The sequence below is a fragment of the Falco rusticolus genome, chromosome 5 (genome assembly GCF_015220075.1).
Source record: "Falco rusticolus isolate bFalRus1 chromosome 5, bFalRus1.pri, whole genome shotgun sequence".
Classification (NCBI taxonomy): Eukaryota; Metazoa; Chordata; class Aves; order Falconiformes; family Falconidae; genus Falco; species Falco rusticolus.
In genome coordinates this window covers 65,717,894-65,741,896 of record NC_051191.1, presented here as the reverse complement: position 1 = coordinate 65,741,896, position 24,003 = coordinate 65,717,894, and the positions used below count along the sequence as shown (strand labels likewise).

Sequence of the window (24,003 nt, the reverse complement as noted above, 5' to 3'; positions counted from 1 at the left end):
ACCTCAACTTTTTCCTAGTTGCAGTTCAACTTAATCTCAGTCCCAGTCATGCAGTCTTTGACACGTTCTTCGCAGAAAGAAAAAAGAAAAACAGAAAAAAAAAATAATGGACTGAGGTCAACTGCAGCGTTAAAAAGAGCTAAACGCACAAAATAATATGTAGTTCTCTTTTGTTTTTAAAGCAGCTCACTTCAGCCAATAATTTTTGCATTTGCTGTCACTGTGTATTCTAATACATGAGTTTACTAGTTTATAAAATTCTTACATTTCAATTTCTCTCTCCATATATTGACAGAAAACATATCTCAAAATCATATTTAGCATGTAATCCTAGAGATACCCAGTCAGGGACCAGGAACTATTTGATGTGAGTTATGCACTTACTCAAAATATCTTCAAAGAAACCTAATATTGTCATGTTAAATCAAGAATCAGAAAAATGTTGTGCATAACTGCAGGTTTTTTTCATTTTTTTTGAACAGCTTAAACATATTAAATCAGTTCCTTTACTTCAGAGCATTCTCTCATCTACAGTTTGACCTGTGTGAAGACCAAGTAAAGACTGCATGATGCCAGCAGCAAATGAGCTGCTTTGAAGGGGCTGGATGCACCTCATCAGGAGACAGCTACACCTCTGTGGAGCTACATCCACTTCTACACAACTCACTGCAGCAACATTAGCTTTCCACAACAATACCTGTACATGCGCTGTCCAGTGCCATGCAGAGACATCTGAGCTAGCTCTTCATCAGCCGGTGGATCGTTGAAGCAAACCAGCTGCTGAGGTACAGCCACCTGCCTGGCTGCACGTGTCTGGTTGTTTTCCCGGACAGGATAAAGAGTTCCTGTAGGGGCAGCCGGCATCTCGATTGCTGGAAGATTATAACTGCATAGATCCAGTTGTGAGACCTGTTTCATAAAGGCTGAACTAAAACCCAGTGAAGCCAGTAGGGTCCTTCTCATCGGCTTCAGTGGGCTTTTGATCAACCCTTCCTCCCTGCCCAAGGAATGAACTGATTTTCCAAACGCCCAAAGCATGACAACAGTTGTTTTTTCATGCAACATTCAGCTTGAAGTGTTTTCTTGAGAAGTCATAGAGGATTTAGTGCAATTTAGAAGAAACTCACTGCATGAGCTATGTATGACTATTTGCTCTCCTGCAAAAGAATTAGGCATTACAAGCTGCAGTGGTTTGAATTGCTTAAGGGATTTATTGGGGATTTTTTTTTTCTTTGTCTATGCAAAGATAGAGGTCATATCAAAATACTACTTGGATATGACACTGGATATATGCCAGTGAGAAAACAAGTGAATGAATTTGTATGAGGAAGGGTTATATGTGGCTCAAGTCAACTTCATTCATACATTAAGAAATGATTATAAACTGTAATATAAGACTTAGAATAGGAAAAATGTATTTGAATAAAAAATATGGATACAGTTCATCTGCGGAAGCCGAACCTTCTGTTTACGTAGATATGAGCTACAAGGGAGCTTTGGACACTGAACACGGTGAATCCATTCCTGTTCCCTAGGGCGTAAGCGGTGGTTTTGGTGATGAACAAGATCCCTGGCTATCAAAACTGGTTGCTCGGCCAGGTAACTGCAAGAAAAGTGTTAGTTTTACAAATGTGATCACATGTGGCTGTGCATCACACTTATTTCAGAGGATGAGAGACTCCCTCAAAGAACCCAAATCGCACCTAGACCCTTTCCGGATCAAAGTCTCTAGCAGAACTAATAATGGAAAGAAAATTCCTCAAGTGATCTCCTAAAAATGCCTCTGACTCATTTCACAGGAGTGGGTTCATTTCACCAAGCAGGGGTGGTACCTCTGTCTCCAAACTTACATGATCCAGGGAGAGCCACGAACCCCTGAAAAGAGGCTTCTCTACTGCACTGACTCTGTTTCTCTGCCCTCACACTCTTCTAGCAGGTGTTCTCCTGAGGCCTTGCTGTTGGGCTTTTCCTACTTGTCACCGGACACGCTGTGCAGCCATGTCCTGCACAGTGGGGAAACCAAGTGGTGTGTGACGCCTCAGAGAGCAACTCATTATTCTACAGAGTCTGCTTTTGGGAAGGTCTGAACAGTGTGTCCTCTGTGTCCCAAAACAGGGCCTGTGGCTTCTTGAGGCTTCAATATGAATTTTTCTGAGCCCAAAGCTGTGAGCATTTTACATACAGAAAACCAGTGAGGTGGCTGCAGCATCTTGAAGAGGGAAGCCCAGGGACTTGTAGGTATAATCACCTGTGCATTTGCATAAGCTTCCAATAAGTGTCTGTTTGAGTAACTCTGTAGGTAGCTGCTGGTATGATGCCTCAATTTAGCCTAATTAGCAGGCCAGTTTCAGATTAATGTTTTAGCAACATAACTGTTCAAGCTAAAGATTTTTGAATAGGAAATGATTGCTTTTGAATTACTTGCAAATGATCTCTTTTAAGTGGATGTAAGCTCCTTTATCATCATCTCTGAGAATTTTGAATGTCTTAATTTAATCTTACAATATCCACCAGCACATCATGGAAACTTTTGAAATGGCACATTTAAGTAATCAATAAACCCTTGCAACTAGATTTAGGTTGTGCTAAGGATCTTTTAGCTGTTCCACAGATGCTGCACTGATTTTCATGATTCTCAGAACCACATAAAGTCTGAGGAAGACAAAAACATTCAATATACTGAGAAGGAGGAAATTTTGCTACTTCTTACCTCTACTAGTGGATGCCAGTGAGTTATTGGTTTACGGGGGTAAGCCAGCATTTCATTCCAATGATCTCTTCCAAGCCCTTCAGCGTCAATTCCTGTCCGACATACCCCAATGACCTCATTGTGCCCTACTCTAAGAATTGCAGAGAGGCAGAAATTTTTTTAAAAAAAATAGTTTTAATAACATTTGATTTATAATTCTGTTTACTGGTTTAGTGCAGCACAGAATACATGCCCAAAGTTTTCACATTATTTTTTACAGATATTAGTTTTAGTGGTAATATAGTAATATTAAGTTCTGTAATGCTAGCATCAAAAACCTCCAGCCACTACCAGAATGCTTCTAGCAGCTATAAAATTAGTAATGAAGACTTAACCCTCACCATTAAAAGGTTACAGTCCAAAAGACACAAGGACAGAAAAGGACCATAATATACCAAATGATCTAGAAGGAATGCTTCAATTTTGTGGGAGAAGAAGGTGAAGGAAAATGGAAGGGCATACATTTCCTGCTGCAAATCCTTCAGACATCATTTCATACTGTATTTCCCAGCTTTAATTGTTGTGGTCATTGGAACTTCAGCCAAAATTGTGAAAGAAAAGATCCATAGCTGTAATAGGCTATACCTTAATAGTTCATACTGCAGGCAATGCCATAGACTTTCTGAGGGACTCCAGAACTCCTTATATGTGCCTTAGAATAATGTTTCCTAACTTCCTCTTAGCAAACACTTCGAAAGGAGCAGCTGAAAAGGACTGAAAGTGTGCAACCTTAATGGCACCATAGTGTCCCTTTCACATCTGACTGAGAAAGTCTTCCTGGCAGAAGTTGGAGGACAATCAGAAATCTGATGGCAAAGAAAAACAATCTGAATTTTTGTGTTACTAAATTTGACTTATTTGCCCTGCAGTCTCAAGAGCTTATTATTAATAGCACTTAAATGAATCAAACTTGGCTCAGGCATGATTCTTCAGTCACTGTTCGGTTTAACCTGCAGTCCTTGAGCCACTCCAAGTAGGAGTCTCTTCCTGTCAGTTCTTGGTGAGGACATAGATAACTGAGGCTTAGATACGTTATCAGCGAGGGCTGAACCCAAAGGTTACAAAGCTTCTTTATTGAGTCAACCGAAGAATTAATTATGACTTAATTCAATGAGGTAATTAGCATCTAATTCTTTTTTAGTCATCCAGATTTTCTTTGCTTTGAAATAACTGCCATTTAAATAGAAACCAGAGGTGTGAGGGCCTTTTTTAAACTGGGAGACATACCTGATTTATAAAGCTTTTACATAGTCCAGCAACCAGATGGGGACAGAAATATATACCAAGACTAGTAACCCCTAAGAAGATTGAGCCATGTTTCTTCCTCATCACAGTTACTGGTGACACAGATTAAATGGTCTGAGCTGTAAAAGGTGTGGAAGCTTTAAACTTCTTCAGGAAAAGACCCCAGGGCTTTATCTTTTGTGACACTGAACCTACTTGAAAGTTCAAGGAGGTAGAAAGCAGTTGCTTGCAACGATCACGTTAACTTCTCCCTGAAGTTTAAAGGTCAGAAAGCAAACTGTGCTTACCGATCGTAATCCATGACTGCAATGGAGAGGCTGACCTGGTCCACATTCTCTGGAGGGATATCAAAGATGATGGCCTCGTTATAAATGGGATTGAGCGTGTTCTTTTTTGTGGTCGTTTTCCGCTTTTTCAGTCTTCGGCCCTCACACATCAGTGACACTTTGACATATGGATCTGAGTAACAGATAATCAATTGTGTGTATTTGGACTCAAAGTCATTCAAATGTGTAACACAAAAGCAATATTTTTTGTAGGAATGTCATTGCTAAGAAAAAAATATATTACAAAGATTTCAGTGACTCTGGCAAACACTGCTTTCAATATACTGTCAATGCAAAGGAAAGGTATGGGCCTTCTAAACAGTCATACCGTCTGCCAGACCAAAGGTAGCCAGTGGATCTGAACAGGGCCTATACCCATTCTCCTGCTACTTCCATTTCACAACCATATTAAACACAGAAATAAACCCTGAGTTCCTATTTGTCCCCTTCCTGAGTAGACTCTGCCCTGTTATTTAAAAATAAGTAGATTCACCTGATGCGCCAGTTATATCCATTGCTTTGAGATTCCTACATTTGATGACTGTTAATGTCATTCTCCCAGCAGTAGGCAAATAACAAAGGGAAAACATGATCTCACCCAAATCTATGCTTTCCTGAAAAAGAAAAGCAATGATTAGAAATCTGATCATACTGCCAACAATTCATTCAGATCATGCAAAAATTTAGATTTTTTTTCACATGGAGGAACTTCTTTTGCAGCCTCAGATGCTTTTGAAGAGGTCACAAACAATTTTCAGCAATTATTTCTATAAAATACAGAAAGGATACCAACAGGATAATATTTTAGCTACAGGATCTAGAATTACAAAACTGAGAAATTAGAACAAAAGCAGAGCCAAAATCTCTGGATTCCTGATATGTTTGTGTTGCATTCATACAAATGGAAAGGTGCTGAATGTAGAATGCTGAGTTCTGCTCTTGAAAATACTCAGACTCCATCAACCACAGTAGAAAGAACTCTGGTGGGATATTTAGGTCACACACATTTACATGACTTTTAGCTGCTGGAGTTTACATAGGAAATTTATTTCTGCACACATGTATGCATATGAAAAGTTTATCCTAAGTGCTTTGAAAAGAAGAATGTGCTTGTAAAAGTTGCTAGCTTTATTGCTCTTACTGTGCTTTGAGGGGTTGTTCTATTCTAGAAGAAAAGCAAAGTAAAGGAGTTGTACCAACAACTTGTCTCAACAGCAGATTTTTGGAGGGTAATATACTCAGAAAGATAGAAGAGGTCCATATGGAACTTAATAATCCTCACAAAGATAGTTTCTATGTTGAGACAATGTGCTGTGGATTCATGTAATATGATGTTGTGATACAGTTCAGATGCTACAACACTTGAGAAATGTAATCTAAGGAAGACAGGTTCCATCAGTTCTTATTTTTTCTTTTCTCAGTCATTTAATTATTTAACACCACAAAAGCTTAGTTGTTGAGATGTTATGTTCTGAATTGTTCCTGTTCTAAAATTTTAAATACACCCCCAAAAAAGGCCCAAAGAAAGCTGCATATTAAGAACAACTCAGAAGTTTCAAATATGAGCTTGTAAGGAAGTTACTTCTGTAAGGCAGCCACTCTCAAGCATGCTCATGCGATCTCAAAGGGCTTTTTTGACTGTTACTAAAAGGCTTATTTTTAATATCTCAGCTTCAACATTTTATCTGTCAAACCTACAGTTACCCTGAGAGTACAAATTTCTTTGAGAACTGCTGGCTTTATGGTACAGCTGTTCTAGCATCAGCTGGGCAAGCATGATATATTTTTAAATTACACATACTAAAATAATGACTGCAGTGTAGATGACTTACATTGCTTATAGTTATTAGACAGACTGAGGCTTCTTGTTCACATTTTTCAGTTTCTGATATGAACAGTTATATTGACTTCCCTCAGGTTAATACTCTGCCTAAATTGAAATAGGTACTTCAGATCCTTCTTGAGTAAAGATGGACTTAACCACATGCTTCAGGGGTTTGTTTGTGTGTTTGGTTTTTTCCCCTGCATTGCAGATTTTAGATTGAAGAATGTAGTTTTAGAATAGCTTTAAATTCTCTGTTGCACTGTTAATAAAATATTTACATTTGTGTAGGTTGGTGAATTCACATGTTCAGTCGTTTTGCTGGGATTCTGTTCTGAGAATTAATAGATTGATAAGCATGGGAACATGCACTGTGGGGAAATTTCATGCTTGTCAGTATTTCAGTATTTCAGATTTCTTGGGATTTCAAAATTATTTAGCTCATTCAGTCCACATAAGATAAATAAAGCTATCTGACATCTCCTTAGCCCAAGCCCTTACTTTACCACACAGAGCACAGAATTTTGTGCCACAGAGTACATTAACAAACTCACTTTTTTATTTCAGAAGAAATAAATAAAACTTGAACAAATGAAGTGTTATTCTTGTCACTCATTTGTTAAAGTAGCAAGTGCGCTCTGTTATATTTTAGCTTTTGTCATATCTGAAATCTGTTTTAAGCACAGCTTCTGTTACTAGCATTACTTTCTGAATTCAGAGTCTGATTGTTGTTCCTCATATCCATATGTCAAAGAGATCTCAGTCTTTTGTTTGAAAAGCAAATATACATCCCCCACATCCAGTACTTCAAAGTTTAATGTCTCTGTTGAGAGAGATGATGAAGATGGGTTGGATCATCAAACACACTGGGCAGCTTGTGAAAAGGACTAATTCTTCCTTCTTCTGAGAGATTTGTATAGGTGAATAGAGAAAAAAATCATTTTTTGCAAGATGGGACTGTGAACTTGAGTATTGTGTTATTTGGTTTTGAAGATAAATTAGATACACACTCAAAGGTTTGGTGAGCTCAGAGGATAAGAATACAGACAGGACTATTTACCATGACTTAAATACTTTAAAAGAAGCATTGCTCAAAATATTTGCAAAACTCCATATGGTGGTTACTCTACAGTACTTTTTGGAAAAGCAGAGAAAAACATCAGTGTTTAACAAAATGGCAACCATTTGAAGCTTATGCTCAGTCTTTTTTCTTTCCTTTCTGAACACCATGTACTGAAGTTATATTGAAAAAGAGCTTGGAAAATCCCCTGCAATCAAACCCCATTTTTTTTTTTTTTGACTATGCAATGAATAGGCAAGATGCCTTAATGCAAACAGAAATGCTTAGACAACAAATGAGGGGAATCTTTTTGCTTCACACAGCAGACTGTCCAAAGGGCAGATGTACTAAGTTACCAGAGCACTGTAATGACTGTAATGACTACTCAGTTTGAACTGGTAAATGATGGTTTTAGGATTGGGGAAAAGCTCTCTTCCACTCCACTGTTTATGCAGGCACTTTATGATGCCTGTGCTCTATATCTGGAAAAAATGTGGCTTGTGTTGTCCTGACGGGTCTGATTTTCTTACTGTGGAATAACGCTCATGTTACTCTGTGCACTATTTGAATAGATAAATTCTGCAGTAGGCTAGAATAGATATTCTTTCAAATAAACCATCTTGCCTATATCAAAGACATTTACAAGTTGCTCATTATAAGGCCAAAGGGCCAGAAATAAAATTAGTTGTTACCCTGCACTAGTCCACAGACACCATTTAATTCTTCTCCTGGTAGAGAGAACTGGTTGTCATAGATTTCTACCACAGACCAGGAGTTCTTACGGTCCTCAGGTCAAGTTAAAAACATGTTCTTTCAAAATCCTTTAAACAACTCTGATGACTTTTAATTTTTTACTTCCATTTGGTACTAGTTGTGGTATCTAGAAACATTTTCTGACAGTTCTGTAGACAGTGTCTTTTTGGTTAGTAAGGAATAGAAAGTCAGAGTACTTTTACTGAGTTTCTACTCTGAGTATCTGCTGAGACTGGGGCTCTTTCTTCATACTTGAGTGAACTGACTATATTTTGTTAGGACTTCTACAAGTCATGGGGCAACTGGACATTAAGATATTAAAATGCATCACTAAAATAAATATTATTTGGAAATCAGTCACACATGGTGGAGCCCCAGACTTATGAACTTTTAAATGTTCTTTTGAAGAATTACGATTAAAATTGCATGTGTATATACATATGCTAGCATCAGAGACTTGGTATTGGATAAAATGTCTGGGATATCACCATTTCCCCCATACACACTTTATTTGTTGACTTGAGGACTAGAGATTCATGAATTTTGAGCTGAAAACACAGGTTCAGACCTAGATAACAAATAAAGTAAGGCTCAGCATTTAAACTTCTCATGGCAGTCTTTGTCTACCACAGTGATTATAATGAGTAACAATAAATGCCCTGGATCCTTAAGTATTATTGATTTTAATTGAGATTTAAAAATAGGATTTAAATTACTTCAGAACTGCAGTGGTCTAGAAAATTTGTATTTTTCTCACTTCATAATACACTAAATAATTAAGTTCACACAATTCATTGGACAGGAGCCTCTTAGTATAAGCAAATCTGAGAGAGCCAAGGCACAGACTAGCCTCAACAATCACTGTGTTACAGTCCACCTCAAAAAAAAACAGCTCAGAAGACACAAGCCTGGACCCAGTGGTTGACATTCATGAAAATTTTTAACTATGCTTTAGATTGCCTTACAGGTATCATATATTTGCCTAGAACTGGACATTACTTAGGTACATCCCATGAAATTTTATCTATTTCCTAGGTCTGCTTTGAGTTTTTCTTTTTCTTCTTAAATTAAACTTAGATTTCAATTAACAGTTAGCTTTACAGATGCTTGTAATGATTCCCCCCCCCCCCCCGACTCCCAATAACAGGTACAGAAAAAACAGCATTAAGCACAGCTGTGCTAATGCAAAAGGAAGCATTAGTGGGACTCTCTATCTCTAACTCACTTATTTCCCTGTTGTGTACACAAGCCATCATACCGTACTACGAAACTGGAAGGATGGTAAGTGCTATACTAGCTCCAGTTATTTTTATAGCTCCCAGTTTACTTCACTATCCAATCCATTTTCTGCTGCAGTGGTGCTAGAACAAAATAAAACAAAGAAAACACCGATCTCAAATGCATATGTCAGCTATTCAGATGAACTTGGGGTTTTTTTCAGCTAAAGAACACAGATTCTTCAAATTTCATAGCTCTCATCCTACACAAGCAATCACACCTGAATGGACGTGCCAATCATTTTTTCCGTAAGGTTACCAGGGATCTGTCCGCATTCCCTGCTTTAGGGGCCTTTGGGAAATCAGTTCAGGGGTTGGCAAAGTCAAATGGAAAAAGGTGCTTATTCTATTATTTTTGTCATCAGACCCAATGGACACCAGTGCCCTCATTTTCACACTTACACCTGTAGAAGTTAGCAGCATTTCTACGGAGGCTGTGGTCCCTACTTGCAACATGGATAAACAGCGGAGGGGTGTCAGAGGGAACTTGAATCCCTTGTAGGGTAACATCGATTAGCCTGATCATTTTCTCAGAACCATTGTTGCTGGTGAAAGCTTTGCTGTCTTTTAAACCGATTAATTTTTCCAATTGTCTCCATTAAATTCAACATTAGAGACAACTTTTAGCTAGGAACCTCTACAGATTCAGTAAGAAAGCTAGACAGACATCCTTCCACATTCAGGGTAGTTTCTTCTCACATCACAACTCATAACACAGAACTGGACTGGAAAAATTATTTACTAACTATACTAAAAATGTAAGAACTTCTGTAGTCTCCGTCCTATGATCCAAGTTCTTGTTTCCTATGCTAGCAGGTGTGAAAAGATAGGCAGCTGATATGTGAAATGAACACTGGGCCATTTTTTACTGATGTTTGTTTCTTCTTCTTTTGCCCTAGTTTTTCAAGTTTTGCAACTCAAGCAAAGTCTTAAAAGAGCAACTCACTATGGATTCTTACAATGAGCTATTTAAATGTTACTAGAACAAAAAATTTTATACACTTTTGTTGTTATTAGTGTGTCATTAATTTCCACGGTTAAAATAACAAGTATTTGTGTAGTTAATACTGCATTAGAAATTAAATTCCCTCAAAACCTTCTTGTTGTTACTTTCGTTATCATTCAGATTATCATAATCCACCGTAATAATTTTAAATCTTAATCTTTATTTTAATATCCAGAACTACTTTCCTATTAATTGTAATTTAAATGATGATTCAAAGACTGCATGTGAGAGTAGCACAGCAAAAATACTAATGGTGGTGTGAATTCATTTTGTATTTGATTCCTAAACATGTGCTTCACAATCTTTTTTCTCTTCATTTTTCTGCTGTATTTTGAGTAAGCATCCTTACTAACTAACAGTAATTTCCCAGAAACCAAAGAAGTTATTTAAGCATTTACATTCCTAGACTGCTTCCTTTAGTCACACTGAAAATTGCTTTTCTGTACAGTACATAAATTTAACAAAAAATGTAGTGGTAGAACTAGAGCTTTGGTTTACTTGAATACTGCAGGAAGGTAAGTCCCCCAAAGGACAGATTTCTCTCTTTTTTCTTGTTGTGTTTAGAAACATTATATATATATTCCTTCTTTACAGTAAAAATGACTGACTTCAAGCTTCAAGAGTCAGGTATAAAATAAATCACAATGATAAATGTTGGGGGCTGGGTGAAAAGAGGGAAACCTGTCCCCTCAGACAGTTATCTGAGAATGTATTAAGACATTTCTCGTTTCAAGGTATAGATCAAGATACCAGTCGGTCTGCTTTCTCATCTATGCGTTTAGAATTTGATGGTATTTATGCTATCACAGAAATCGTAAAAAGTTACATAAAGGTCAAACTGGAGAGCTAATTCTACCACCTCTCAAGGGGACTTTACCTTGGAAACCTTGTCCCCACAGCTAATATTTATTTTCCTCTCCTGTTATTCTTTGCATATTAAAACCAGCTCTTTTTCTTCCTCCCAGCACCACTGATTGAACTGTTGTCCTGGGAAGTTAATCAAGGAGGTTTGTATTTTTTCTTGCCTCTGTGGAAGACAGTATGGAAGCAGTGGGGGCTGCTGCTCTATCATGACTGTGGCTTCTGCTTGTGAGGCCTAATGCTCGTTTTCTACTGACACCCTGATTGCTCTGGGTAAGTGCAGCTGCTGATTGCAGTCCTGATTGCATAGAGAGGACTCCCAGAGATAGCACACTGGGTCCAGCAGGCTAAACGCTCTCAATAGCACCCCGGGAAGCCTCCCCCGTGCCTCTTTTGTCTCTCCCTGTGTACATAGCCATCTGTCTTGTGCACCAGGGGAGTAGTTTCATCTTGCCAGGCAGAAAGCAAGCCCGTTCCTGCTTCAGAACAGCTGAGAACAGAGGTACTTCTGTGAACTAACCGTGGCATCTACTGGCATGTGAACGAATCAAATCGTATGTGGCTTCCCACATAAAGATGCGCTTCCGAAGCAGCAATGCATTGACTGCAAAGATTATTTGCAGTGAGAAACTCAGAGAGCACTTAGGGCACAGCAGGTCAGTCAAGCCGTGCACCTTTGTTTAGCTACCATGGTACCACTGGGATGCAGAGATACTAACTTCCCTTGTGGAAACCATAGTTTTCATTCATCAAATATTTCTTACTTTTAAGGTAGGCTGAAAGTAGCAGTTTGCCTCTAGCAAAGCAGAATATTAAAATAATTTGTCATTTCAAATGAAAAGAAACATTTGGTAATAATACAAACCTTCCCTGTTTTCAGTAACTGGACAGAAATGCACTGTTTCTGATCGCCTTTTCAAGTTATCACCCAGACCTAAAGCAGTGTTCCAAACCCAAATAAAGAACCTCAACATCTTTCCTGTAAAGACTGACCCAGAGTGTTCTCTCATCTACTCAGCAGCAAGTGATCATATGAATCCTTTACATCACTGGCCCTGAACAGAAATAACAAGTGCCCACTATACTTGGCTTTAAAGGGGCTGTTCCCATTACAGAGATGATAAATGTTTCTATACCGGTAAGTCTTTACTCTATCACAGCTGTTTAACATAATGTTAAAGCTTTTATGTGCATTTCCAGAAACACTAATAGTCTACGTCCATTCTGATGAGGGTGGCTAACTGTAGGGCACAGCCCACTACATTGCTGGAGATAAAACATTTCCTGGTACTGCTGCTCTTTAAACACTAATAGGACAATCCTTCACATGTGGCCTCAAAGTCTGACTACTGTAAGACATATTCTTTGTCAGCTCTATACCACTACTGCCTTACTCAGAGCAAGGTCTGTTGTGCCATTTTTTGCCCACTTATTAAATAGTGAACTACGGAGAAAACTAAGCAAAGATAATGCCTGCAACTGCTCTGGGTCAACTGCAGATGTGGGCTTCATTCTCATTTAATCAGTCAGAAGAACCTCTTTCCTTAACAGGCCAATAGCTAGCAGGATTATGTGTGACATCTTACTCTGGCAAGTGTTTGAGATAAATTAACTGAGACAAATGTTACTGCCCTGCTTATTAAAAAAGGTATTTAAGAACTTCTGTCTTTTCCAGGAAGGCTATTCACTTAGATTCCAAGTGCTTTAGAAACAGTAGTTGCACCTCATGGGCAGCACATGAAGTCTGTGTTCTTACAAAACTTTCTTATATATCCCACTTCACAAATGAGAAAACTGCAGCACTGACACGCCTGGTGTCAGAAAACTAAATAAAAATCAAGTTCTGTCTGTCTACATGAGATAATTCAAGAGTCAACAAATATATGATAGCTCCATGACTAACATCTGCAAGAGACTACCACTATCCTGGAAATGGTTTTCATCTAAATTCTGAGCCCCATTTTTTCTTTCCCCAACTGCATAGTTTCCTATAGCTGGTTACACTGACAGAGTTCATAGAACAGCTTTGGAAAAAAAGTGTTTTCTGACAGTCACTTGCCAATTTTCTTTAGGCAATGTTAGAGGCAGAGATTTCCAAAGCAATCAATTGTTTAAAAAAGTATAACAGGAAGTTAATAAGCTTTGACATTCAGGAAGTGTTAGATGACGACAGGTGGTCTTTTTGCCTACACAGTTTTACGACACTGTATATTTGACTTAAGTGCTTGTTAGCAATTCCAATAAATTAGTTTTATTTTTTTTAGAGTATGCAGTATATTTCGATAGTAACAAAATCTCAGAAATATATGCAAAACTCACAAGCATTTTGCAAAAACAGACCCTAGATATGTTGACTAAACAATCCATTTGATATTATGTTTGCCTCTGATATTATGCATTAATTTCCTAAAGTGTATTAAGAGTGACAGTACTCTGATATACTGAGCAACCTTCACAGGTGGTCCAAAGCTGCCTCTTGACTTTCTTTTTTTTTTAATTAATCAAACGAACAGAAGTAAATGATGGATTATTTATTGAATATTTAATCACCCACGTATAAGCAAAATTTGGGGATATTAATATCATCAGATACCTGGGACACTTCTTTTCCACAACCAATTTTACACCAAATTTACCTTGATAATTTAACATTGAGAAACGAAAATGCTTTAGCACTTACAACAGGTACAAGCTACATATTATACAATAGCTGTAGGTTTTCAACATAACATATAACAGAGAAACAATGATGTGGATGAAAAATTAAAGGAACAAAATACAAACTACAAAAGATGAATAAATATTAACAGTTGAAAACCATAAGAGAAATGAGTGTGTGCGGGGGCCAATCCTGCACTTCTATAAAATAGTTTTGAATCACTATTACAAGCAAAAAAAAAAGTATTCAAACTGTAGATTCCCACAGAGTCATTGGTTTTATGGCCAAAAGGACTCAGTGTAACCATCCAGTCTGATTTTCTCCAGACTGTGTATTTCCTATACCAAATAAAAACTCTTTATGGATGTGCAAACACATCTTCTAAAAATAACATTAACTGCTAACAGAGAGTCTTTGCACAGCAGAGAAACTCCTGATCTCCTCTGGTAACTTTCTTCATTGGTAAAATGTTGCAGTTAATTTCCTTGGTAAATCTATCTAGTAGGTGTTCAACTCGACACTGCAGAGCCTTGTGTCATAAAAACAGGTTCTTTCCAAGTGGGCAATAGGCATGTTTTTTATCCTTACTCTACCTTCTGAATAGAAAATTCTTGACTACAGAAGAGTTGTAAAAGACTCACAGCTAAGGAGAGGCTACTGTTGCTGTGGTTTTTTAAGTTCTGGACCAACCCTCCAACCCTATGATCTATTACTTCTCCCATCTTCTGCTATCTATCATTGAGCAACAGCATGAACAAACCACTTAGGAAGCATGTCTGAACCAAGGGCTGAAAAACTCCACATTACATACAACAAAACAGAGCGGAGGTGAAGAAGGAAAAAGCATGAGAGAAATATACTTGCAGAACGGCACCTTGGTTCCTGTGCTCTACTGTGTAAGGATGGACCTTCCCACTGAGACAGCCAGTTTGTTTTTTAAAGGTTCTTCATGAACACCAAAGCATGCTTGCCTGGAGTACAGTTATTTTTCACTCACTGTAGAACCAGCTGGGTCTTTTTTTCCAAGGCTTAATCCAAGTTCAGTTGACTCTGACAAGCATTAGTTAGTTTTAATTGCTAGTTAGTGACTTTGGTAAACTTTAGATCTGGGGCTTAAGACTATAATTCCCATTGATTAACATCTTATGCGCTATTTATTCCTGTGCAGGATTGGCTCCCTCATCTTAACAGTTTCTGAAATGGCAGAATTGGAAATCTTTATTACTAACCTATTAAAATTTTAATTCACATGAAACAGCTGAAGTAAAACACAAGGCAGCACATTGCACATATAGTAACAGGACATCTTATAAGAGGGTTTTATTTTGCCAGGAAAAAATAAATTCAATCAATTTCTTACATAATTTTCTGTGACTAGTGTAAGGCTTATGAAAGCCAGTGTGGTGACCCAATACTAGAAGATATCTCAATTTTGTGTTTATTGTTAGTGATTTAGTTGGAGACAACTTATTTATACACATTGAATACTGCAAAATATACTGGCTGAAAGGCTGAAATCCAAGAACTTCATGCTTTCTCTTAAACTTCATACACAGTAAAACACCAGCAGAGTGAATTAAACACTATGACTGCATGTACTAACCCTTAGTGAGGAAGAAACTCGAATGAGAATTCAGCACCCAGATAGCAACCGTTTTAATCCAGTATATTAGTATCTCTCCCAGCTCCAAAAATTGCTACGGCATTTTAATCTGCTCAAAACTAAGTGGTGAACAGTCCAGGGATTCTAATTTGCTGAAACCATTCTAGTTATCAGCTAAAAATCTCCAGACATACCTGTTGCAAAGGAACGGTGAGCATTTAAATCATTACTAAAGTATTAAAGATAATATCAAAGCTAGAAGAAATTGTAAAAATGATTACTGGACTATTATTCCAAGACCTTAAACACAGATTCAATTTTAAGCTTGAGAACACAGTGCTTAAGTTTACCTGAAATCTGAGCTTGATCAAACTAAGCATCCACAGATGTGGTTTTCTGGAAGTGTGCTGAAGGCTGCTCAGACCAGTTTGGTAGAGCCGGCAGTTAAATAAGTAGCTGGTTTTGTGAATTCACATTCAAAAACTGTCTCCACTATGCTCCTCACTATGCTCTCCTTTCTCAGGAAACACAATGCTCATGCTCAAACCAGTGAGGAAATACTCTTTGTCCTTTTAGTCATGCAGACCTAGACTTCCCGGTCTAGCAGGTATGAATAGCATGAAAATATTTGGGAAAAGAGGCATGGGAAGTCTCTGGCTCTATTGAAGGGATGGTATAAAGCTTCTGTGTCTGAAACAGTGTCTAGTACCGCTCTGTCCTCTGTTCATCCCCACTATGACTGTCAGGAGGCCATGCTCAAATCCAGGGGTGACTCAGATTGTTTTGGATATCTCCCGAGACCAAAGAATGGGAAAACTTCCATATAAATAGCATACTAGATAAAATAACCCCCACATACCTCCCATAATTTCATTTTTTTTTACCCCTCAAATTCCAGCCAGGAAAGATGAGTTTGGATTTCAAGGTTAATAAAGACAACGTTTGGAGACTGATGGCTTTCCTGCTGGTAGCCTGTCATCCATTCTGTCATCCATGCATAGGCTTCCTCTTCTTGCTTGCAACAGCAAACAAATAATTTCTGTTTCCTAATTCCTCCTGGTTGTGCCTCTTGAGTTTTGCTAGTAACCAGCAGCAACACAGATTTGTCTACTGGGGACCCTAAGCACAGGGCAGCCAGCAAAGAACATTTTAGACTTCAAGCATTTTTAGCCTCTCTCTCTCTTCACAAAATTCCAGTCGATGAAAACCTGCTAACAAGAGCAGGACAGGGCTTGCTCCTTAATAGATGGTCATTTTGAAGGAGAGGGTATTTTGCTAACAGGAAAACATTAGTTGTTCTTATTAAGCAGTGACCTTCATGATCTACTATTTAATTAATAAATCTAATTTATATTTGCAGTAAACTATATGGGTGATGGTATGTTCCCAGAAGATTTGTAGTTATTATATTTTATAGCTTCCTAAGCACCTTATTCTCTATGCTCAAAGGAAAATATTGACAACTTTTTTTTTTCTTTTCTTCCAGACTCTGCTGATAAACAGGATGCTGTGCCACAAACTACAAAGAGAAACGAAAATATCACATTAATGCTTTTGGAACGCACTACTTACTGTGGTAGCACAGTGGATGTCTTTCCATACATTGGCTTCCCTGGAGAGATCTGAGACTTCAAACAGGTTATCAAGAATAACTTCCCCAATCATGTCATGTCTAGAAAATCTGTCAAAATCATAAACACTGAAATGCAATTTCCTGTTGCTGAGTTGATCATAGGCTACAGGAAACTGAAAGGTTTCATCAAAGACAGGATTTAATGTCTTTCTGTGAACTCGTGTCTGGAACTTCTTTTTCCTATCTGGAAGCAGATAAATCTTAACGTAGGGATCAGATGTTCCTGTGAAGTCTTTAGCAGGCAGATCTAAGGCTTTGACAATTGTGACAGCCAGAAGTTCATTCTCATAATCATACCGGAGAGTGAAGTTAAGTTTTCCACATGTTTTCACATCTTCTTGTTGCCCATCAGAATCCACAGACTTCTGTTTGTAGAGTTCTGGTTTTATTCTCCCAATGCTGGTTGTTGTCTCTCCCCTTTGCAAAATCGGATCTGTCCTCATGTTAAAATCAACACTGGACACTTGCATCTGCCTTGGCAAGTGCCTCCTGAAAGAATTGTGCCTGCACACACACACACACACACACAAAATGAGCCACGGTTATCTCTGGGAAAAGACCTGGCTACTACTAAGTAGGAAATACAAGACCATGACATTAGTAAGGGTTCCTCTCTTTAAAATAATTGTAAAATAATCCCCCCAAAATGTTTTGCAAGTGTTAAAACATCCTTGAGAGGAAATGATCATTCAAAATGTACTTCTTGGCCCTAAAGACACCCAGTGTGCTGGTAATACATATATTTATAACCTTGTTTTCAGGCTGTGCAGCTAAAACCAAATTCAGGTTCTTTCACAGAACAAGCTGACAGTTCCAACATTGCTCGGTCCCACTGTGCTAGGGCCTGAGTATAGTCAGGCAGAAAAAAAAATCACTTGCAGAATGGTCATCAGTAATTGTTGGGTTTTGGAGACATTCTGTGGTGATTTTCCAATTACACGTTTACCAGGCTTCACAGTGATGACTGTGAAAGGTGCCTGAAAAGGCCATGCAGAGCTATGTCTGAGGGTTTGCATAGTGCTTTGCCATCCTACAGTGGTTTATGTACTCCTGCTTGGCATTTGCTACACTGAGGTACAGGCTGCTTTCTCCACTCATACTGAGAATACTTTGTTCTGGCTGCAATACACATCAAAGTTTTGGTCAACATTTTTCTGTGATGGGTTTTTCCCTTCTGTTCTCACACTCTGATGTATAATGTATTGGAAAGCCAATTCCTGTACTCCTAGCAAGACACAATGTTTAAATCCTTGTAATTCTGAATGCAGTGTTGCATAAGCATATGTATTTATGAGCTTATCTTGACTCCTGAACATCAATGGAAATTTGTGCCTTTCCTACTAGAAGTGCAATCAAACCCCTGGCACACCATAACAGCCTTGCACAGTAGTACAAAAACACTGGTCAAAAAGCTTCATAGAATGAATCATCAGCAGATTCCATTATGATCACACTGTCCAGTTTACATTTTTGGACATTACCACATTTCCTTGGTACTTCACTAATCCAAAATTCTGTACTGGAAAAGCTCACTACTTCCTCCTGTGAGCATACTTAGTTGCCATTAAAAAACAATTTAATTGTCAGAATTTCCTCTGCTTTTTGCAATCAATTGCTTATTAATGCCAAATGCAGCCTTGCCTTATTGCTTGGTTTCCCGGTGGTGTTGTGTTCTGAAAACAAGAGGTGTCACAGCTGTGTGTTTCTTTTCTTAAATCAGGAATGCAAATTGTCCATTTGAAAGCAACCAGGGCTCATTTCATAGATATTATTTGTATTTTTTGCTGTAAGTGAAGTGGTTGCAGAAGGCATGAAGCACAAAACTACTGCAGTTCAGCTGAGCAGAGATACAAAAGGGTAATCTGCAGCCATTAAATAATAGACAAGAACATTTCCCCTTTCAGCCGTTTCAGTACTGCTAGGTGCAGGGAGCAACCCTAGCATGACACAAGAATAGCAGAGGGAGAACTTCATTGTCTAGATTTGAAGTGGCTCCAAAAAATCCAGGTGTTTTGATCTCAAATTTAGATGAACAATACAGCCCCCTCACAACACATTCTACCTTTTTTCACAGACAGACAAGTTGAAAGATTTACTTTTCTCTTAAATGCTAGAACTCCCTGAATTCATAGTATACAATGTCCACATTGCATGGAGTGAGGAGGGGGAAGGCCCTAACTAGTCAGGAAAATACAGTATTGTCCTCAGGGAGTTTCAGGGCTGTCCCTGTGCCTTTGTCCTCAGAAGTCCAGCCTCGCAGGTGTGCTAAACACAGGGAAGGAAATGAACTCCACTCAAAAGGTAGTGGCAGGAAATGTTCCGGCACGCAGCAGTTTAGGCACTAGCTTTCTAAGTATTTTTGACTCAGTGAAGTCGAGGAAGACCTATGTTACTGCTGCTTCTCCCAGCGCTAATGAAACCTGGACAGGTAGGCTTTCCCGAGTGCTCCCCACACCTGCAGCTGTAGTACTGAGATGCCCAGATAATCGTGTTCAAACCCTGCCATAGACAAGCAGTGAAGAAAACTGCCTGTGCAGGGAAAGCAGTGAAGCCAGCTGTATGACATTGCCAGTCTGAGTGAAAACAGACACATGACAAATTCTCTTTTCCTTGAATTCTCTTGCATTTATGAAGATTTGGGTTAATACTTGTAAAAGTAACATATAAACCCCCAAATCTATGATTTTTAAGGTACCAACCTTCTTTCAAATTTTCAAACTTTATGCAGGTAAGATCCTCTTGTGAATGTCATCACTGTTGCAAGATGTCACTGAGTAAAACAGTGCAGCTGTATGGCTGGTTGTTCCCTGTGGGAACCAGCAGTGCTTTTGCTCTAGTAAGCCAAAGTCCTAATTACACAGCACCTAGTATCTGCTCTGAGTCACAGCATTTCACCAAGATAGCTAATTGGTCTGTTAATTATTAAGATGCTTCACTGTTGTCATAGTAACATATTTATCTTCCTTTGTTCTGCAATAACAAAGGAATTAATGACTGTGATAACGAAGTACCAGGAAGTCAGGCAACCAGGCTGTGAAAATGCTGCGAAGCTACTAATGTGCAAGTCCAGGGTACTTCAGCCTCTACTGGCTCTTATATATAGCACTCCTATAGCAGACATGCCTTCCATAACTTAGAACACATACATTTTTAGTGACAGTAAATCTGTATGTAAATCTGTAATATAAAATTGTGCTTGCATAGGAATGATAGTATGAAGTTGATTTCTAACTCAGTAATACTGCTATATGTATGACAAAAGAGAAGGATGGGATGCTGATTTATGATATGACTTGAGATTTATGAGGGGTGGCTCTGGTCTAGCTTTCCTAGATGACATTAGACCAATCTTTTGGACCAAATCCAGGAATGTACACCAGCACTTGTGGTATTTAGACAGAACAGAGGCTGCTTCTCCTCCTTGCAATTATAAAGTCAATAGATCTGCTTGTTTTTCTTTAACCTTAATGTTCCCAAGCACCTCACTTTTGCTTTTGTGCCTCTTGGGATCCAACTTACTCTTTGCAGAGCTGAATGACAAGACCATCTCTCACGTAATGCTCAAGAGCAAAAAGTGTGTCCCTCAAAAATACAGGTGAACATTTTAAGAAAAGAATACCATAGAGGCAATAAACTATATTACAGAATACTTTCATAAAGTTTGGGGTTTGGTTGTTTTTTTTTTATAGGCAGGTCTTTTCATGTTATTGGAACTATGAAAATGATGTAGTTCTAATTAAGCAGAAATGCATCATTTCCCTACACTAACATGTCTCCATGTTAAATGTACAGTCTAGAAAAGTGTTCAGGCACATTTTATTATTGCTGTGAACAGCTTCTTAAAATCCTTATGCTTCAATTACAATGACTTAATATGAGCCCATTTCTTTTATTAACAGCTGATGGCTGCATTAACCTATGACAGAACTGGTTACAACCTTTTTATCTGCACCAGCTCAGGTGAGGTCAGTGTAGAGGAGACAATCCAGACAGCAAATATTTCTTGCAGATCCTTTATCAATGGAATACATTTAGGATATGGTGCATTTGGATCACTCAGAACTGAGTGCAACGAAGCAGTGCTGTGTCAAAGGTGATGCAAGAGAAAGTCATGCTACTGCTGTGTCTGCTAATAGCTCCCCTTCATTCAGAGGTCCCCAATGAAGGACACCGGAGTCAGGTTTTAGTTGTTTTGTGATCCACATTCTGCAACACAATGGAGGAGTAATCCAGAAAGATGTCTAAATATCCAGCCTTCTTCTCATACATGATATTCTTGGTAGCAATAATTAATATGGGCTGTCAGAAGGTTAAGACTCCCTTAAGGTCGTCAGGGATATAGAAAAAAATGCATTTACAAGCACAGAAATTACTATTTCTGGAGAATTTTAGAGACACATCTTATTCTAAACATGTTTTGTAGCAAGGGTGCAGAGCTGTTCAGCAAACTGTAAAGGAAGATGATGTCTCCAAACATCCTGCTATTAACTGGCTAAGGTGGAACAATTGGAGTGACTCAAAGCAAAGGAACTGTCCCTCTCAGGAGAGCTTTAACCCTGATAATCTAGAGATGATAAAAACAAAAAGCTGCCTTACAAAGTTACAAACACATGCAGAAAGAGTAGGATTGATGGCAGGCTTTAATTTTGTAAAATTGTCCTTGGCTTCACAGATACTTTAAATGCATTTATACCCCAGTCCAAATCACTCTAGAGGTCTGTGGGAATATTGTCACAACCTGAAGTAGCTCTGGATAATGTCCCTGGAATGTCTTTCTTCCCCTATAGTACCACAGGGAGTATTCAAGTCCATTTGCCAGCCAGCTATTTCTTCTGTCTGTTCAGGAAGTCAGACAGTCTGATTACCTACAGGTTTACATGATGGACAAAACTCTTCCAATTAATATCCTGTTAGTTAGTTGTGTAATACCCTTGTCATGCTCAGCTGTATCAACCTCAGTCCCTCTTTTTTTAATATGACAGTTACAATTTCAAAGATAACATCCCAGTATTTTGAAAATCTTGGTCAGAGTGGCTTGGATACTGTGCTCCCTGTCTTAGCAGATGGACACAGTAGCTGGAGCCAGGCATAGCCAGGGCAATGTGGCTTAAAGCCAGCTATACAGTCTCGTAATTCAGGAGATGGTTCAGCTGCTGAAGTCAGTTAGACCTCCCCTGGCTGGAGTGCTCTCATTTACGGGAGCCTCCTGTGGTTGCCTGTTGGCTGTTCCACGCTGTTGGAAGAGCTGGAAAAAAGCACTTCAGCGCTCACCACTGCAATGAGCACACTGAACTGGCAAAATGCTGTTTTAGGGACTCACAGAAGGCCAGCAAAGTATGTGCCCACCTAAATTTAAAGCACGTGTCTTCTCCATTCTTGTGCCTCCAAAAATTATTGTGAATGTGAGCCTTTGGGGTCTTGGTTTGGGTATTTTTGTTTTGTTTTGTTTTTCTTTAGTAGCATGTATTCATTTAGCAAATGGTTTATTGAGGGAAAGCTACTTCCTATACAGTATTTGTATTCTAACTTAAGGCATTATGCAATACTTTAGGTGCCTCCTTTAGCCTTCATTTTGCCATTCTTTGTTTATAAAACATTCCCTTTTTTTTTTTAATGTAGAAAGTGAACTTTCCACTTCACTGTTTGTTTTCCATGCGTTAAATTTGCTGACAGTATTTGAAGAAAATCTCCTTTGAAACTATAGGTCACTGCACATGCCTTCACTACTTTTCAATATAAAGCAGTACCTATGACAAAATAAAAGTTTGTCCTCCACTTTAATAAAAAAAAAATCACTTCAGAAACACTACATGCTTGTCATTTATTTAAAGATCTTATAGAATCTGTAGTGCTTTAAGATCAGTCCATAAGAATATACATCCTTAGGCTGGGATTTTAGTTCCTTTATAAGTGGCAAACCATGTCTTAAAGAAATGTGCCATCAACAACAAATCTGTCATATATTTAGTGGAGAGGGAAACTTTCCTCTGCAAAAGCAACTGCTGTATCTATAAAAATATCTGTGAAAAGTGAGACTTGCAGTACTTTAAAAAATAACCCTGAAATAGATTTTCCTATAGGCAAAACCTAAAATGGAAATGCTTAAAAGTTGCAACATATGTATTTACAAAGTAGTAGAAGACACAGATTTGATCTTCATATGTTAAAATACTGATGTAACTGAAAGTACATTGTACATTTCAGAATACTCAGTTCAAAGGACACTGAGGCTTTCCCTTCACGTGACTGCTCTTTCACCCATAATATCTAAGAAGTCTTTAAATAATCCAGGATCCTGGAAATACTCAGCAGAGTGTTCTGGCTCTACCTGTTCCCAGGAAACATGCCACAAATGTGAGTGCCCCTGACTTACCTTGATGATGATGTGGGCTCAGTGATCTGCCTCTGCATGCGTGCATGTCTGATCAAATGCTCTTTCAGTGCGTTCTGGACCTCTGCTGGTATATCAGGTGAAGTGTGGCTAATTTTCAATGCAGCTTCAAGTACCTTTGTTGTAGGTTTCCCATTTTCTTTAACTTCCTTTTTCTCACTGGTCTCAAAAACCTCTGTGGGAGCACTGGAGTTGCTCTGAGGGACATTACTGGCATTGGAAGTGAGAGGTTTACTTCTCCAGCAGGGCCAACACAACTTCCAAAAGACAAAAAGGGAGACTACCAGCAAGGCGAGCCCGCAGAAGCTGACGACTACTGCTAACAGACTGACTGAGATGTCTGCAAAGAATTAGAAACAAAGATCATAATGACAGACAAACACGGAGAAAAAAAAAATAAAATTACACAGGTTAGGAGACAGAAGCTTTTCAATCATTATCTTGCATAGAGCTTTAAAGTCCTATTTATTTTTTTTTCTTCTTGATATCTAAACCTGTATCTTTAAAATGCTATCATTCCCTAATACCTATTTCACAAATGCTCCATTAATTGTTGTTCAGGCCAGGGGCCAGTATCTGTACCACTACCCGTGCACTCAGTCAGACTTCTCAGGAAGG

At 38.5% G+C, this 24,003-nt stretch overlaps 1 protein-coding gene across 1 annotated transcript in view; it reads right to left on the bottom strand.

The window, feature by feature from the left end:
* Positions 1-1,203: 1,203 nt before the first annotated feature.
* The window catches only part of SYT10 (synaptotagmin 10), a 36,000-nt gene continuing 13,200 nt past the window's right edge, over positions 1,204-24,003 (bottom strand). The window contains exons 2-7 of the mRNA XM_037390674.1: positions 23,368-23,725; positions 16,934-17,498; positions 4,814-4,934; positions 4,282-4,453; positions 2,711-2,840; positions 1,204-1,603 (exon numbers count right to left, since the gene is read on the bottom strand). Of these exons, the coding sequence (XP_037246571.1) occupies positions 1,532-1,603; positions 2,711-2,840; positions 4,282-4,453; positions 4,814-4,934; positions 16,934-17,498; positions 23,368-23,725 (1,418 nt within the window). The 3' untranslated portion in view covers positions 1,204-1,531. The remainder of the gene's footprint in view (positions 1,604-2,710; positions 2,841-4,281; positions 4,454-4,813; positions 4,935-16,933; positions 17,499-23,367; positions 23,726-24,003) is intronic.